The 18026-nt window shown below is 42.0% G+C and overlaps 1 protein-coding gene and 1 long non-coding RNA gene across 4 annotated transcripts in view; one reads left to right on the top strand and one right to left on the bottom strand.

Annotated features, from left to right (window-relative positions):
- LOC118495865 overlaps nt 1-1522 on the bottom strand; it is an 11141-nt gene extending 9619 nt beyond the window's left edge. The window contains exon 1 of the long non-coding RNA XR_004898309.1: nt 1490-1522. This is a non-coding gene — a long non-coding RNA (uncharacterized LOC118495865). The remainder of the gene's footprint in view (nt 1-1489) is intronic.
- lamc2 (laminin, gamma 2) overlaps nt 1441-18026 on the top strand; it is a 30204-nt gene continuing 13618 nt past the window's right edge. Inside the window, exons 1-10 of one of the 3 annotated variants that reach the window (XM_036005201.1) lie at nt 1441-1471; nt 1667-1743; nt 7282-7458; nt 8144-8261; nt 9916-10031; nt 10232-10363; nt 10769-10958; nt 14735-14847; nt 16215-16610; nt 17345-17578. In XM_036005201.1, the coding sequence (XP_035861094.1) occupies nt 1668-1743; nt 7282-7458; nt 8144-8261; nt 9916-10031; nt 10232-10363; nt 10769-10958; nt 14735-14847; nt 16215-16610; nt 17345-17578 (1552 nt within the window). In that variant the 5' untranslated portion in view covers nt 1441-1471; nt 1667. Of the gene's footprint in view, nt 1472-1509; nt 1744-7281; nt 7459-8143; nt 8262-9915; nt 10032-10231; nt 10364-10768; nt 10959-14734; nt 14848-16214; nt 16611-17344; nt 17579-18026 lie in introns of those variants that run through there. The other 2 variants (XM_031303516.2, XM_031303515.2) reach the window with 2 other exon arrangements.

The following is an 18026-nucleotide window of genomic DNA, read 5'->3' as shown; positions in this document are numbered from 1 at the left end:
TATCTTGTAATGAACACTTACGCCTGTCAAAAAAACTAAACCGAAATCCAACAATTATAGAAGTTATCTCACATTAGAGTTGTCTTCTTCATTGGTGTCTATGGCGAGGAAAAAGCTTGTACCTAAACAATGATCAATGATTACCAAATTTCTCTCTCATATTGCTCCTCATAACCACTGAAAACTGTCAAAAATCGAACCAGAAATGTGGTGAAGATTGATCAATGTTTAGGTACATTAAACCACGTTAAGCTTTTTCATGTTATGACTTATAAAGCCCATGAGAACCGTGGGGAGTCAACCCACAGCCGCTCCGATGCTCTGCTGAAAATGTGAAGCAGAAACGCTTAATGTCAGATAACGGCCATAATAATTGGCCTTTGGGTTCGATTTTTTGACAGTTTTCAGTGGTAATGAGGAGCAATATGAGAGGGAAATTTTGTGATGTCTGATCGTTGTTTAGGTACCTTAAACCATGTTAAGCTTTTTCCTTACATAGGCTCTAATGAAGCAGAAACGCTTAATGTCAGATAACGTCCATAATAATAGGACTTTGGGTTCGATTTTTTTGTCAGTTTTCAGTGGTTATGAGGAGCAATATGAGAGAGAAATTTGGTAATCATTGATCATTGTTTACGTACATTAAATCACGTTTTTATTCATTAGTAAGGAGGAGGACAGCGTCTTTCAAAACATGACCTGGGCGAAAGAGAAAAAAAAATATGAATGCGTCATTGTACCCAGCACTTCTGGAAATGTACTTCCGAATGCGTCTCTGTCCCCAGCACATTTCAAACCAAAGTGACGCCCATGCCCAATATGTTGCATGACCTGTGAGTTTGGTGATGGTGATTTCGGGGCTGTTTCATGTCACCATCACCTAACCCACCAGACTCCATGTAAATAATCAGGACTTTTATCATCGTAAAACACACTTCATTCAAAGTGGACAGAAACTAAATAAAACTATCAAAACAACTGCACTTGTTCCTCGATTTTTGGCGTTTTTTCCCCCATGTTTTTGTCTCATTATCTTGAACTTTTAATACCTCATTTGGACTGACGGCACAGGGCGCTCCTAGCATTTGCCTAAACTGCCTACGCTGCAGATCACCCCTGCTACTTTACTTTTAGTGGCTATTTGTACAAATGGTTCATGAGAACAGCCTGAAAAAGTGAACTTACGTCCCTGTCTGTCTGTTTAATCTGATATATATTCAGCTGCACCCGGACATCAGTCTGAGAATCTAAATCTGAATCTGAATTATAATATTTTCCATTTGAGGAACAGAGCAAGTATTCACTACACTTTCTTTCTTAATCTTTCTGTCTTGTGAAACGTCTTTGTGTCGTAAAAATGTAAATGTGCTGGAAGAGTCCCAGAACAACGCCCCAGACTGTCCCGGCACACACACACACACACACACACACACACACACACACACACACACACACACACACACACACACAGGGAGTCATTTCCTCTGACTGTGTGTGTGTGTGTGTGTGTGAATCACATGTGAGTAAATGTGTCTCAGTATGTGCGGCGTGTGCAGACCTGCAGCAGTAGCAGAGCAGTTAAAAGCCGACACTTTGGCTTGCTGCGTGAGTTTGTTTTCTCGGACACTTTCTCGGATCTGATTTTTTAGGATTCACTCACACACAACATGAAGAGCGGCTGGGTTTCACTCTGCGGGCTCCTCGCTGCACTTTGTGCCGCCCAGGCGACCTACACACACTTCAGTAAGTACCAATATGTTTTGTTATGTTTCAGTTATAGCTTCAAGGCACATTATTATCCATTCAAATGATTTTTTGTAAGAACAACAACACATCTTTGTGTCAAAATAACTCATCTTTGTGTAAAAAAAACCCATATCTTTGTGTCAAAATAACTCATTTGCGTCAAAAAAACATCTTTGTGTCACCTACACACAGTATAGGCCTATAGTATAAGCACCAACCGCCTGCACATATTTCTGCTATCACTGCTAGGTTGTTTTTTTAATGTTCTTTAACCATAGGCGTGTAAATTCAAAGTCTCTTTGTGTGTGTAAGTGACTGATGGGAACAACAATCTTTAAAACTGGTCCAGTATTGAGCGAGATCGCTGTATCCGGCAGCCACAGACCTTGCTGTAATGTAACCCTACAGGACTAATGTTCAGCATCAGTTAGAGTCACTAAAAGTTCTGTTGTTGCTGCTGACAGACTCAGATTATTATTCTAAGTGTCTGACAACATTATGAAAGGATCCCTACAGAGATAGACCTTTTAGTTAAAGAGTAAGATCCTTTTAGTTTAACAGGAAACAGCCTCAAAATCACCATCACCAATAATCACTACTTTTAGCGTGTATAGAGCCAGCATATCTCCACCAGACTCCATGTAAATAATCAGGACTTTTATCATTGTAAAACATACTTCATTCAAAGTGGACAGAAACTAAATAAAACTATCAAAACCCGTCAATTGTCCTATTAACTCACGTTGTAGCTTGTTTCTCCGCAGCCGACTGCAGCGATTTCGCTTAATACTGGACCAATGTCAAAGATTGTTGTTCCCATCAGTCACTTAGACACAAACACATAGGAAACATATGTATTTGTATGTATAAACAGGAAAATATGGTTGAAAAAAGGGTAGTTACCTTTAGGAATACCAAGTTTGTGAAACAGACGTAATAAATCGTAGAATAATAGAGACTTGAGAGAAACAAGTCAAGTCAACTTTATTGTCAAGTCACTCAAAATATGTGCCAGACTTACAGAGGAATCGAAAATACGTTTCTCTCCGACCCACGATGCAGTAAGCACAAAATAATATAGGCCTACAAAATATTAATACAATACAATAAATACATTCTTAATAGTGCAAAAGTGAGGCAAAACCAAACAGTATAGAAAGTGAAAAAAGTGTAACTTTTGTGTTAAGAAGATAACAAATTCTTCCAATTCTTCCAATGTTTTTTGTTGTTGCAATTCTGGATGTAATAAGTGTAATATGCATATGCAGATTTCCAAGGTACATCAATAAGTACACCTTTGGGAAATTGGGAAAACTCTTGAGCTGTAAAAAAGGGAAACATAAGATTGCCCGGCTACGCCATGAACTACTACAACTACTATTTCTAGTCATAATTCCATTCAACCTGTTCTCGCTCCGAACTCGTAAAATACGGACGCTTGGACAGTGGCTGTCAGCGTCTGATGCGATGAAAAGAGCGCCCTTCAGCGTGTTTGTAGAACGTACCGGGGAGAGCAGCAGCTACACGGGGTTTAGCGAGTAGTATGTAAGGACGAAATTCCGCATAGGGAGGTTGGTCAAACACAGGACTTTCACAGGGGGTCGTGTCCCGCGTGGCACGTTTCCTAAAGTCACTTTCTTCTTTAACCGGCCCGTTATTCCTCCGTGTCACGGAAACGTAAGCCCACCCATGACCTTTTCCTAATCTCAACCATCCCGTTCCCCCGTGTCACAGAACCGTTAACCGTCCCGTTATTCCCCAGTGTCACAGAAACCTAAACCCACCCACGACCTATTCCTTAACATAACTGTGTCAGAAGGGACGCCAATAGTCCCGACCAAGCGCATTAAGTTAAAGCGCGTTATATGACGCTAAAGGAGACTTTTAGCATCAATAACGATGACAAAGGCACCTGACCAAGCGTCCGTATTTTACGAGATGGGAGTGAGAATCTGTTGTTCCATTAGCTTTATTGAAAAGGAAGTTTTTCCTCGCCACTGTCGCACTAAATGCTTGTTCTTGGGGGAATCACTGGAATTGTTGGGTCTTTGTAAATTACAGAGTGTGGTCTAGACCTACTCTATCTGTAAAGTGTCCTGAGATAACTCCTGTTATAGTGTTTGTTTGTTTAATGTTTATGTTTATTGATCCTCAGTGGGGAAATTACAATTTACACTCTGTTTTGTTAGAAATCACTACACACTGGCCTGAAATACACATACATGCTCAGGACCTATTCATGCACAAATGGAGAGATGTCAGAGTGAGTGGGCTGCCAGTGCTGGACCAGCGCCCTGAGCCCCCTGAGGGGGTACGGTGCCTTGCTCAAGAGCACCTGGCAGTGCTCAGGAGGTGAACTGGCATCTCTCCAGCTACCAATCCACACTCTGTACTTTGGTCCATACTGGGACTTGAACCGGCAACCCTCCGGTTCCCAACCCAACTATCTACGGATTGAGCTACTGCCACCCCAATGATTATGATTTTTACATTACATTACATTACATTACATGTCATTTAGCTGACGCTTTTATCCAAAGGGACTTACAATTAAGTGCTTGATACTATAAATAAAATTGAATTTAATTGAACATTCGGTTTAAATTAAAACTTGTTATCATGTTAGGTTACAGTTTGCTCGTTTTGAGTTTGGGGATTGACATGTTTACGTATTAATTTTCCACATAAGATGTGTCTGGGTGTGACTTTGATCCAGAGTTACCTCTGGGATAAAAGAAACGTCTGAGTTATGAAACTGTGGGAGGCGTTTTGTTTTCATATGTTTAGAGAGGAATTATCTCAGACAGACACACATGTTGGAAACTGTCCTATAAAAGCTAAAATAACACCTGAACTCATGACGGCTGCCGGCGATGTTTAGATGAACACTAACTCAGATTACAGAGTGAGTCACGCTGAATCACACACTGATGTACTCTGAGGTGAACCTCGTCCCGACGGTCAGACACGCGAACAAACAGACGCACCTTAAACACACCGCGCCCTCCCTCCGGATGCTTACTTTAATCTGAATCACATTCACTGTCATACAAAGTAACCCTCCTGTTGTCCTCGGGTCAAATTTGACCCATTTCCAAAAAGTTTCTATATCAGAAATTTGATTGTTTTTTTTAATTTAATTTTATAGCATTTGAAAAAAAAAAATATATAAAAGAATGTTGTGAAAAAAACGTCAAAAAAAGCGCAGAAAACATAGAAATAAGTGACAAAAACTTGGTAAAATGTGACATAAACGTCAGGTTAATCTTCAAAAACGTCACGAAAAGTGACAAAAACATCGAAAAAGGTGACAAAGACATCAAAAAAGGTGACAAAGGCATCGGGAAGAGTGACAAAAGTGTTAAAAAAGATTAATTTTAAATGTTGACCCAGAAAAACTGGTTGACGGAAAGACAAAGTTAACATTTTGAAAAAAATGTCAACCCACTGGCCACTATTTTGTTTATTCGATTATTCGGTTTTTGGTATTTTTTTATGAATGATTCCAGGTTGTTAAATGTGAATGTTTTCTAGTTTCTTCTCTCTTCTGTGACAGGAAACTGAATCATCCTTCCTTCCTTCTCTGCCTTTCTTTCCTTCCCTTCCTCCTTTCCTACGTACTTCCTTTCTTCCGTCCCTCTTCTTTCCTTCCTTCCCCTTTTCCATCCTTCTTAATTTATTCTTCCTTTTACTTTCTTTCCATTCTTCCTTCCTTCCCTTTTCTTTCCACCCTTATTTTCATCCTTATTTCCTTCCCTCTTTTTCTTAAATTCCCTGCTTTCTTTCCTACTTACTTTCTTACATACTTACTTAAAAACTAAAGTGTAGAGCGGCAAAAATGAATGGATTACCTATCAACTATGAAATTAATCTCCAACTATTTTGATAATCCATTAATCAGTTTGAGTCATTTTTTTTAATATAAAAACAGTAAAACCTGTGTGATATCAGCTTGTTAAATGTAAATATTTTCTAGTTTCTTCTCTCCTCTGTGACAGTAAACTGAATATTTGTGAGTTGTGGACAAAACAAGACATTTCAGGAAACACTGTTCCACATTTTAGAGACCAAACTACTACTCCATTCATCCAGAAAATAATCTACTGATTAATCAACTATGAGAATAATTGGTAGCTGCTGCCTAAGTGGTCGGCAAATTTCCAAGTTTCTAAAATATGGAACATACTTATCTTAACCCAAAACACGATCTTTTCCTAAACCTTACCAAGTAGTTTTGTTGCCTATACTTCTTCAAGACATGATCACCTGTTTCCTGGGTGAAAGTCTTGTGTTTTCTCCTTAACCTCTTCAGGACATGAACACCTGTTTCCTGGTGAAAGTCTTGTATTTTCTTCTTAACTTCTTCAGGACATGAACACCTGTTTCCTGGTGAAAGTCTTGTGTTTTCTCCTTAACTTCTTCAGGACATGAACACCTGTTTCCTGGTGAAAGTCTTGTGTTTTCTCCTTAACTTCTTCAGGACATGAACACCTGTTTCCTGGGTGAAAGTCTTGTGTTTTCTCCTTAACTTCTTCAGGACATGAACACCTGTTTCCTGGTGAAAGTCTTGTGTTTTCTCCTTAACTTCTTCAGGACATGAACACCTGTTTCCTGGGTGATAGTCTTGTGTTTTCTCCTTAACGTCTTCAGGACATGAACACCTGTTTCCTGGTGAAAGTCTTGTGTTTTCTCCTTAACTTCTTCAGGACATGAACACCTGTTTCCTGGTGATAGTCTTGTGTTTTCTCCTTAACTTCTTCAGGACATGAACTCTGCTCCCCTGTGTTTTAGGAGCCAAACATCCCCCCCGACCTCCTCCCTACGAGGATGTTCACGCTCTTATACAGCAGCAGTCAATGTGCTGCTGACAGTAGTAAATACGTGGAATACATAACAATTACAGGGCTTTACTTTTCAGAGATATATGTACAAATGCTTCATGAGAACAGGCTGATTTCTTAGGGTTATATCATATATATCTTTACGAAACGTACAGGGATTAAACAGAATATCTGTCTTCATTAATGGGTATAATTTTCCCCTCTTTGCTAACACTAACAAGTAGCAGCATGTTCTATCTATCAGCTGCAGGCAGACAGCTGCGTATTAGAAGAGGCGTTGGCTGGTTTTGGGTGTGAACTGTGATGATTTGTCTGCAGGGCTTTAAGCTCGGTGGCGCAGCTTTCTCCGGGATTTCGGAACAAACCACAGAACATAAGAGGTGCTTCACACTCTGTAAACATTTCTAATGCTCCGTGAGCTTTTCAGGAAAAAACAAACAGTGATTTTGTCTCCACCTTCAGTCTGTTATATCCTTTGCAATCACACAACCAGTGTTGCCGACTCTTTTCCGATGAAAGTAGCTCCAAAAGTCGGTAAGAGATGGCGCTAGATGATGCAAAGACATTGGTGATGTCGTTAAGTAACATTCACATAAAGCTTAGAGAGAAAGAGAGCCTGTTTCTGTAACAATGGATGATAAATGATATGAATGAACAAAGTAAATTAGATGTTCCCCTGTGTGTTCTCCTGCAGCAACAGTTCGTTGTGACTGCAATGGGAGATCTCGGTACTGTCTTCGGGACGCCGTGGGCCTGCACTGTGTCGACTGCCAGGGAAACACCGAAGGCCGCCACTGCGAGCGCTGCAAGGCCGGCTTCTACCTGGCGGGGGCGCCACTAAGCTGCACGCCCTGTCTCTGCAACCCAACAGGTAAAAAAAACCACAAAACAAATAAAAAACATATCTTTCCTTGAAGCGTAACTTTGGTATTTTTCAACCTGGACCCTAGTTTCCCATGCATTGGTGTCTAAGTGACTGATAGGAACAACACTCTTTGAAATTGGTCCAGTATTAATCAGTTTGGTCCACTAAAAGTTCTGTTTTTGCCGCTGATATTTTTAGCGTGTATAGAGCCAGTATATTATATGTTAATTGTTAATATGCTGGCTCTATACACGCTAAAAGTCCTGATTATTTACATGGAGTCTGGTGGAAATATGCTGGCTCTATACATGCTAAAAGTACTGATTATTTACATGGAGTCTGGTGGAGTTTGGTGATGGTGATTTCGGGGCTGTTTAATTACTTACTCTTTAACAAAAAGGTCTATCTCTGTAGGGATCCTTTCCATAATGTTGTCAGACCCTTAGAATAATAATCTGAGTCTGTCAGCGGTAAAAACAGAACTTTTAGTGGACAGTTCTCGCTAAATACTGGACCAAAGCCAAAGATTTTTGTCCCCATCAGTCACTTTTTAAACAGAAAAACATGGAAAAATAGGGTTCAGCTTGAAAAATACCAAAGTTACCCCCTTTAATCTGCTCCCAATGTTCTGCTAAAGAGAAACGATTGTTTTAGTTTTATTACTAATGTTTCTTTGTTTCTTTGGCTGCAGGTTCTGTCGCTGCCACATGTGACAGCAGGGGGCGCTGCAGCTGTAAAGAAGGCATCACCGGAGAGAAATGCGACCGCTGCCCAGACGGACCGATCGGACCCGACGGCTGCTCGCAAAGGTGAAGAAACACTTCAGATCCTCAGATTCCTTAAACATAATCTCTTCAATTGATGCACTTCTTCTGACACTATAGCTGTGTTGGAAACTGTTCCCTCATTCACTCACTCTCTATTCCCTCTATAGTGTCTGACTTCAATTTATTAATTCCTGCGCCTTCATTATCGGACTTAAGTTCAAGTTGCAACGTTTACTGAGTCCAGCATAAGAGTTAAAACAGAGCTGTGGGTTCACAAACAGAGACTAAGTTTCCCTATCAACAGACACCAAGTCAGAGCTCGGTCCACCAAGCTGTCCTGAGAATTATGAGCCCTGATCTGTTCTCTCCCTTAAGCTTTTATCCTATCCTCACAAAGGGGTGTCTTCTTGTTTCTTAGGCAGAAACTGTTATCTTACACACACACACACGCCAAGGTCGGGGCCTCCGTGTGCAACCCTTTCTCATTCCGAACTCGTAAAATAGTAGTTTGGACAGTGGCTGTCAGCGTCTGATGTGACGAAAAAGGCGTCTTTCAGCGTATTTGTGTAACGCACTGGGGAGAGCAGCAGTTAGATAGGATTTAGAGAGTAGTATGTAAGGGCGAATTTCCGCGCAAGGAGGTTGGTTGGGGTGGTGGATGGGTAAAACAAACACAGGACTTTCACCCAGGAGAGCGGGGTTCGCATCCCGCTTGTCACGCTTGCTATATTCGCTTTTTATTTTCCTCCCGCGTGTCACAGAACCGTACGCCCACCCACGACCCTTTCCTAAACATAACCATCCCGTTCTTCCCGCGTGTCACGGAACCGTAAGCCCACCCACGACCTTTTCCTTAACATAACTGCGTCAAAAGGGACGGCAATAGTCCCGACCAAGCACGTTTACTTATAGCGCTAAAGGGACGGCAATAGTCCCGACCAAGCGCGTTTACTTATAGCGCTAAAGGAGACTTTTAGCGTCAATAAGAACGACAAAGGCACCTGACCAAGCGTCCGTATTTTACGAGATGAGTGTGAGAACCTGTTGCCGTGTGGTGCAACTTCCTCTTCCGTTCTCGCAACCTTCAACTAATGCACCTCTATGCCATAAAAGACTGATTTTTTATGACTTAAGCTTAACTTTCTGTGCATCAGAGTACTTTTAAGCACTTCCTCAATGACTAACACAGCTCATTTGCAACAAGCAACATACACACATTTTGTTAATGAAATATTTCTACAAGTGAATGTGTCGTTCCCTCTATAGTGAACTATAGAGGGAACGACAGAGCAAGATTTCAGACACTACACTGAAAGTTATTTGTGTGACGGAGGCGGGCACGCCCAGCATCATGTAAACAAACAAACAAACAAACAGAGCACCCAGGAGAATATTAAAGGTTGTATATTATATGTATTTTGCATGTCACATTTCCACTGTTTAGAAAAGAAAGCCCACTCCATTTTTCCTTTCCAGTTTCCAGTTTCCAGAAAACACAACTTTACAGGAGTAAAATGTAGGCTACATCGTATGTACACTGAAATGAGCTGTGCATTGTGGGTATTTTTATAGTGGACTATATAGTGAATTAAATTAACCAGTGGAGAATTCGCGGAAAGAAGACAGGATACTTTGTTTCTGGGTTTGTTTTTGTCCCAGTTTCTGTTCTAACTTCCTGTCGCTCATTGTGTTTCAGACGCCAGCCCAGAGAGGATTCTGGGAGTCGGTCCTGTTTCTGTTACGGTCACAGCAGCCAGTGTTCGGCACAGTCCGGTTACTCCGTCCACAGCATCACTTCCACCTTCGCTGACGGTAACCTTTCACCTCTCCACTTCACAATGAAACACACAATGAAACAACGATGTGCAGAAGTTGACAGTCGATTCTGGTCTTAAATTTCAGAATAAAAGCCCCTGATGATTTGCAGAAGTTGTTGACTTTGTTGCGTTTACATTTCAGAATAAAAGCCCCAGAGAACACCAGTTCTCACAGACTCTGTGTTGTGTTTTCAGGTCCGGACGGCTGGAAGGCGGCGACCGATCAGGGCGTTACCCCTAACGACGTCCACTTCCGCTGGTCACCGAGCCACCAGGACCTGGAGGTGATCTCCAAAAACAGCCTGCCGGTCTACCTGTACGCTCCAGGTGAGAACAAGCCCCGCCTCCTTTAACCTCCCTCCATCATCTCCTTTTCTTTTTCTGCCTTTCCTTTGTTTCATGACGGATGTTATCGTTTCCTTCCTTTCATATTTCTCCAAATGTCTCCTTGTGTCTTTTTCCTTTTCATTTTCATCTTTTCGTTTATTTAGTTAATTTTCCTCTCCTCTCCTCTCCTCTCCTCTCCTCTCCTCTCCTCTCCTCTCCTCTCCTTGTTTCCTCTCTCCTCTCCTCTCCTCTCCTCTCCTCTCCTCTCCTCTCCTTGTTTCCTCTATCCTCTCCTCTCCTCCCCTGTCCTCTCCTCTCCTCTGCTCTCTCCTTGTTTCCTCTCCTCTCCTCTCCTCTCCTCTCCTCTCCTTCTCACCAGTATCTTTTTCTCCTCCTCTCCCTCAGCTCCGTACCTGGGGAATCAGCTGCTGAGTTTCGGTCAGAACTTTTCCTTCTCTCTACGTCTGGACCGCGGCGTCCGTCACCCGTCCACCAACGACGTGATCCTGGAAGGCGGCGGCCTCCGAGTGTCCGCCTCGCTGGGAGAGCTGCGATCCATCGTCCCCTGTGGACAGAAGATCAGCTACAGCTTCAGGTACGAGATCCAGAGACTGTCCTCTGAAAAACGCTCCCATAAAGTGTTCATAGTGGCGGTTTCTTATTTTTGCAAGTTTATTCTGAATAACATAACGTATTTAAAGCGACAAAAACGTCAAAAAAGGGATTGAAATGTCAGAAAAAACTATTTAAATGTCGATTAAAAGACAAAAATGTAATTTCAAGCGGCAAAAAAAGTTGAAAAAAAGAGATCAAAACTGAAAAAAAAGGCACCTAACGTCTTCAAACGCCTGTCTCACTGGCTGCTACAGAGCATGTGCCGAACTCACGTTAGTCGATTCAGAGAAAAAACTTTATCTAGTTCTCCGATGTTTTCTGTTTCTTATTTTTGACTTTTTTCTAAATCTATTAGTCGACAAGTATTTGACTGAGAGAGACTGTTCCCCCTGAAAAACTCCCCCATAAGTGGTATGTTCCAGCATCATTCTGCCCTGTATTCAGGTTTGTAGTGGCGGCGCCCTCTAGTGGCTGTAGTAGTTCTGACGGGAGCAAAGCAGGAAGTAAGGTGAGGAAGTACAAGAGCTCCTGCACACTGGCTGCGTGGCGTGAGCGTGTGTCAGCTGCGTAGCGTGTCCGTTTTTATTTTGGCTCCTATGTTAACAGGTTAGCGCTTGCACACTGCCTGCATGACACGCACGTCTCAGGCGTGGCTCGAGCCATGCCGAAAACGCGTGCATGCCAGAAATAGGACCGACGCCTATTTATATGTCATTTTGACATAAATACATTTAATAAATGACATTTTGATGTTTGAAAGTCTCTAGGTTTTGACATAAAAGATATAAATGTCTTTTTAAATTGTATTTTAATTGGATTCTGATAAAACAATAACATGGACTTTATTATCTCAGGAAAGGGAATTGAACTATAACAATATATATCGAAATATGTGCAAACAAATGCACAAACACAAAAATATTGACAAAATAAAGTTGAAGAACATGCTATTATTTCATTTTATCAATGGGAAACATACATGCGTACAGACAAGGCTAGCAGCAGCAGCAGCAGCACGTCAGACACGTTTCTGGTGTGCAAAGACATAGAAAACGCCACGCAGCCGCCACGCAACAGAAACGCCACGCAGCCGCCACGCAGGCAGTGTGCAGGACAACCCGTTCTCATTCCGAACTCGTAAAATAAGGACGTTTGGACAGTGGCTGTCAGCGTCTGATGTGACGAAAAAGGCGTCTTTCAGCGTGTTTGTGTAACGCACCGGGGAGAGCAGCAGTTAGAGAGGATTTAGAGAGTAGTATGTAAGGGCGAATTTCCGCGTAAGGAAGATGGTTGGGGTGGTGGATGGGTCAAACAAACACAGGACTTTCACCCAGGAGAGCGGGGTTCGCATCTCGTTTGGCACGCTTGCTATAGTCGCTTTTTATTTTCCTCCCACATGTCACAGAACCGTACGCCCACCCACGACCTTTTCCTTAACATAGCTGCGTCAAAAGGGACGGCAATAGTCCCGACCAAGCACGTTTACTTATAGCTAAAGTAGACTTTTAGCATCAATAAGAACGACAAAGGCACCTGACCAAGCGTCCGTATTTTACGAGATGAGGGTGAGAACCTGTTGTGCAGGAGGTCTAAGAGCGCCAAATGTCCTGGTAAAGAGGCAGGTTGGGGGGCTGGATGGGTCAAACAAACACAGGACTTCCACCCAGGAGACCAGGATTCATGTCCCTTTGGAAAAGAAAAGGAAACAGAGTTTTTTAACTTTACAGAACAAACGGAGCTACGTCACGTTCTGCGTCACGTGTGTGAAGTAGCGCCTGATTCAACGCATTCAGTCTCGTCAGCCCCCCTAAAAAGGGTCTAAAATCGCCAATGCGTCACACTATGAGTCAGTAGAGATTTAATTTCATGACATGACACGTGAAAAGCAAAACATATCTCGTGATAACTTGCAGAATATTTTTTTGATTTTATTTAACCTTTATTTTACCAGGGAAAAAAATCACATTGAGATTAAAATCTCTTTTACAAGTGAGCCCTGGCCAAGAAGGCAGCACATAAAAATACACTTTAACATACAACAAATAACAGACAGACAGGGATGGACAGCAATAATAAATAAGAAATAAAAACAGAAAATCACATTTTAAAACAAGCGCAAACATGTTGATATATTTGATGTATGCGGGACTTGAATTCAGTCTGTGAAATAAAAACCTGCAATTTTAGCTGATTTTGTAACTCATTCCATGAAGTTGGAGCACTGTAACAAAAAGCAGTTTTTCCAAACTCTGTTTTAGTTTGTGGAACATCATCCAGTATGTATCTACTTGATCTTAGATTATGTTCAGATCTACTTGTCTTAATAACTTAAGACATTGGTGTGTTATTCATTTCGATGATACCAGGCTGTGACAAACCTTTGTATTGAAACTCTCCCGCCTCGATTCGATGCACCGTTCCTTTCTTTCTTTGCGTTGCTGCCTCTGGTGAGTCATGTCGCACACCGAGTTAAAATATTTTGTGTTCATATGAGATTTTATGGATCAAACATGCAGCTTCCTCAGCTTCACTCCTGCAGAAACATTTAAACAGTCTGAGCGACTTGCAGATTCTTTCGGTCGCAGGAGTTTGTTTCTACTTGCTCTGATTACGGCAGCGGGATTCCTCCTCTCTGACAGACAGGAATGCTCACACTGGAGTGAAAGAGAGAATATATTTAAGCGGCAACAAGAGAGAGGCCAAACCCTGAATGCCAGGGTCTGATAGGTGGGAGGGGTTCATCACGTCAGAGTCTTTCTCTCGACTTTGACAGAAAATAAACACTTTGATGGATCTTCTCTCTGCAGAAACTTTCAAGTCTCTGCAGGCTCCATTTCAACCAAAAAGAAGCATAACAACATTCATTCATTTTGGACACAGTTTAGGATTTAGCAAGTACCGATTTACAGTGCATAACATCTGTGAAGAAGAGCTTTGATATAAAGATTGTTTCGTGATTTTACTGTGAAGGCACCTGAGTTTTTTAGATGTATCTCAGGGAAAGACTGCTACTAAAAAGTCTCAGTTATTGTTGTAAAGTGTGAATCCTATTTTCTGTGTTAACAGACTGGAAGGACTGTTATAAAAGTGTGAAATCTTTTATCTGAACACACTGGAAGACTGGTACCAAAAGTCTCATTTACTGTTACTGTAAAGTATGAAATCTTCTGTGTGACCAGCCTAAAGGCCCTGACACACAAACCCAATAATTGGCCGTCTGACAGTCTTGCGAGGTCAGTGACTCAAGTCTGTTCGGTGTGTTCTGTACATCGTCCGTCTGAGGCCTTCGTTTTGGCTGACCTGACATGTTGCGTCGGAGGGGCAGGTAGTCGGACTCCATGACCAATCTAATTGGTGGAGCGCTAACCTGGAAGTGACTAAGCCTCTCAAAATCTGACGAAAATCTTTTAAACTGACCTTTGTTGATCTGAAATGAAGACAGATTCAGCAACTCCACGGCCTATTTCTCTCTTCAAATGTTTTCAGAAACACGTTTCGGTGAACTATTTTAGTCCAATATGAGATCGTATTCTGAACAAGCCGCATGACAGTCTGGCTGTGAATTTCCAGAGAAAAACCAGACCCACGTGACGTGTTCGTCCAATCAGTTTAATTTTTTGGGCCAACTGTCCTTTCTGCCGGCTGTTGTGTTGGTGTGTCAGGGGCTTAAAAGACTGGTACTAAATGTGTGATATATTCTGTGTTAACAGACTGGGTGGACTGGTACTAAATGTGTGATATATTCTGTCTCAACAGACTGGACGAGGGTCCCGGCAGCCGGTGGAGGCCTCAACTTTCCTCCACTCAGTTCCAGACACTTCTCCAGAATCTCACCGCCATCAAGATCCGGGCAACGTTTGGCCAAGATGGTGAAATTCCTTTACATTTACTTTTATACTTCCCTTTCCCACTGGCCAAACACCCACTTACACCCTCTAACATCTGGCTTTCATCTTCAGTGTGAAAAGTTACAATCATCGTTCACTTCGGGGGAAATGACTCTGCAATAGGTACCTGTATTTATCGCCAGTGATGGAAACACCACAGTCGGATGGATTTGCTAATTTTCTGCCCTTTTCCGGCACAATGATAGCCTGGATGCATTTCAGGTCGGGAATTTCGGTCTAGACTTGATCCGTTGTGGAGAAACTATGCTCGAACCAGAGCTGTTTGGACCAATCAAATTGTCAGGGCGTAACGTAATCAACCACGTCACCAAAGAGCGCTTGGGTTGAATTTGTTTACAACACTGGCAAAGATCGTTTACACTTATCTTCTTATTGTATTTCTTCCAGCGTGTGTGCAGTTAAGTTCTGTTGACAACTTTGCATCGCTCTACATATATCACATACTTTGTTGCTCTGATTGGTTGTAGGTCTATCCGTTGCTCTGATTGGTTGTAGGTCTATCCAATTGAGTGCAGAGGCATTTTCTTTCCTGGTTCGGTTGAAACACGCCCCATAATCACAGCCCAATGGAGCAGTATCAGACTCATATTCTGACTAGAATCTGAGTATGACCACATCAGGCTAGCGCAATACTGTGACGAGAAAAAAATAAATGAAATGAAATAAATACTTATTTAATATTCTAAGAAAAAAATCTGAATTTTGATTAAAGTTGTAAATTTATGAGTCGAAAAAATCACACATTTACCGGGAACAAAATCTCTCTGAATTTACAGTGCCAACTTTACGGGAAATAAATCACAAATTTACAAGAGAAAAAAACTTGGATATTCTCTGAGATTAAAGTCACACATTTTTTTTATTTCTTTTTATTTTTGTTGAGATTTTACGAGAAAATACTTTTTGTATTTGTAAAATTGCGTTTTTTGGTCAAGGATCCATATCTTATCTTATCTAATATATTTGCTAAATATTTGGAGGATGATTGACATATATAAATATATATATTCTCTGATGTTATAAAGTCATTCATTTGCAAGAAAAAACTTACACATTTTAACAAAAAACCTCGATGTTCTCTGAGTTTAAAGTCACAAATTTACGAGAAAAAAAAAATTATTTTTGGGCATTTCCGCCTTTAATGGATAGTAAAGCTGAGATATGAAAGGGGAGAGAGAGGGGGGAAGAAACCCTGGACCTTCTGCATCGAGGAATAAACCTCTACATATGTGCGCCCGCTCTACCAACTGAGCTAACCAGCCACAACACTAAGAAATATTTGCTGAATATTTGGAGGATGATTGACTAAACTGTTGTGTCTTTTTCAGGCCGTGGTTACCTTGACAATGTGCAGCTGGTGTCGGCACGGCGTGGGGGCGCCGGCGTCCCGGCCAGCTGGGTTCAGACCTGCCGCTGCCCGCCGGGTTACGAGGGTGAGTTCTGCGAGCGGTGCTCAGCGGGCTTCAGACGGCGGACGCCGGCCGACGGTGCCTTCAGCGTCTGCGAGCGCTGCAGCTGCAGAGGAGGAAGCTGCGACCCGCAGACCGGAGACTGTTACTCTGGAGACGAGACGCCCGGGGAGCCCAGCTGCGCAGAAGGTTTTTACCGGGACCCCTGGCAGCCGCGCAGCTGCGTGAAGTGTCCCTGTCCGGACGGAGAGTCCTGCTCGATTGCCGCCGGCTCTCTGGAGCCACGATGTGACCGCTGCCCAACCGGAGCCACCGGTACGTGTCTTTGTTGATGACAGTCTCCTTTTGTCAGATAAACAAAACTGTAACGGCCGGTCGGCTAAACTTCATGGTCAGGTGCAACACATAGCGGCGGGGACAGGTAATCACACAGGCGGGAAAGCAGAAGACAGGAAGTAAAACAAGACAACACATGGGAGAGCAGAGAGACTACAAAATAAAACAGGATAAAACTACAACAGAAAACCCACAATCGTGACAACAAACCAGTCCCTCCAGAAAAACGTGATTATGCGATCGCATAATTCAATACATAATCAGCCAAAGTCTGCATATATATGCGGGGAGCCGCATTTTTTCAAATACGCCACACTTTCGCCACATAAATTGCAGATTTCCGTGCAAAATATGCGGGGCTTGCATGATTTCATAATCCCCACATTTTCGTTGCAAAAAAGTCCCATATATCTTAGCAGAAAGTTGAAAAATGTTGCGTTTACTTCACACAAGAGCAGCCATTTTCCCCTGTTGCCATGGGAACGTTATGAAGTGATGTAATAACGCGACGTGAACATCATCGAAAAGCTGCAAACCCCGCGATGAAGCCACGATGAAACCGCAGTTTTTGCAAGTTCCTGCAATTTCATCGCATAAAATTGCATAAATATCCCGCATATTACGTCGCATTTTTTAAGAAAAGGTGCCGCGTAATCAAGGATTTTTGCACGCAACAATCACAAAAAAACTCTTGTGTCTGTCCGTCCCTTCAGGTCCTCGCTGTGACGTGTGTCAGGAGGGTTACCATGGAAACCCATCAGGAAGTGGCGGCGTGCAGCGGCCCTGCCGACCCTGCCGCTGTAACGGCCACATCGACGTCAGAGTGGCGGGAAGCTGCGACCGCCGCAGCGGAGAATGTCTCAAGTGTCGGAACAACACAGCGGGGCGGAGCTGCGAGGAATGTCAGCCAGGTTTCTACCACGGACACGCCGCAGACGCCTGCAAACGTAAATACATACAAACTCATTTTCATTTATTGTATCTGCAGGGGTTCGTCTTTGACATTTCACAGACACAGAAATATAAATTAAGTTAAGATTAGTTAAGATTTCTTAGATGAGACATAAGCATTTTAATTTTAACAACTACTGAATATTTTATTTTGAAATATTTTACTTTGCAAAACATGTATCTGAATTTATTTGTTCTGAATTAACAATTTGTTGCTATATGCAAATATGCAAAATGTCAGCTGTTGCCAAATTGGCTGTAAAAAGAATCCGTAATTGTGAAATTTCAAGAAAAAAAAAAAAAAAAAGTCTTAATATTTTTAGAAAAAATGTCATATTTTGTTCACAAAAACACATTTATTTTAAATAATTTAAAACGAAAAAGATGTTGAAAATGACAACAGGAAATTTTCTGAAAAAAAAATGTCAAAATTTCATGAGAAAA

This window comes from Sander lucioperca, chromosome 9 (genome assembly GCF_008315115.2).
Source record: "Sander lucioperca isolate FBNREF2018 chromosome 9, SLUC_FBN_1.2, whole genome shotgun sequence".
Lineage (NCBI taxonomy): Eukaryota > Metazoa > Chordata > Actinopteri > Perciformes > Percidae > Sander > Sander lucioperca.
This window is presented reverse-complemented; position numbering and strand designations above follow the sequence as displayed.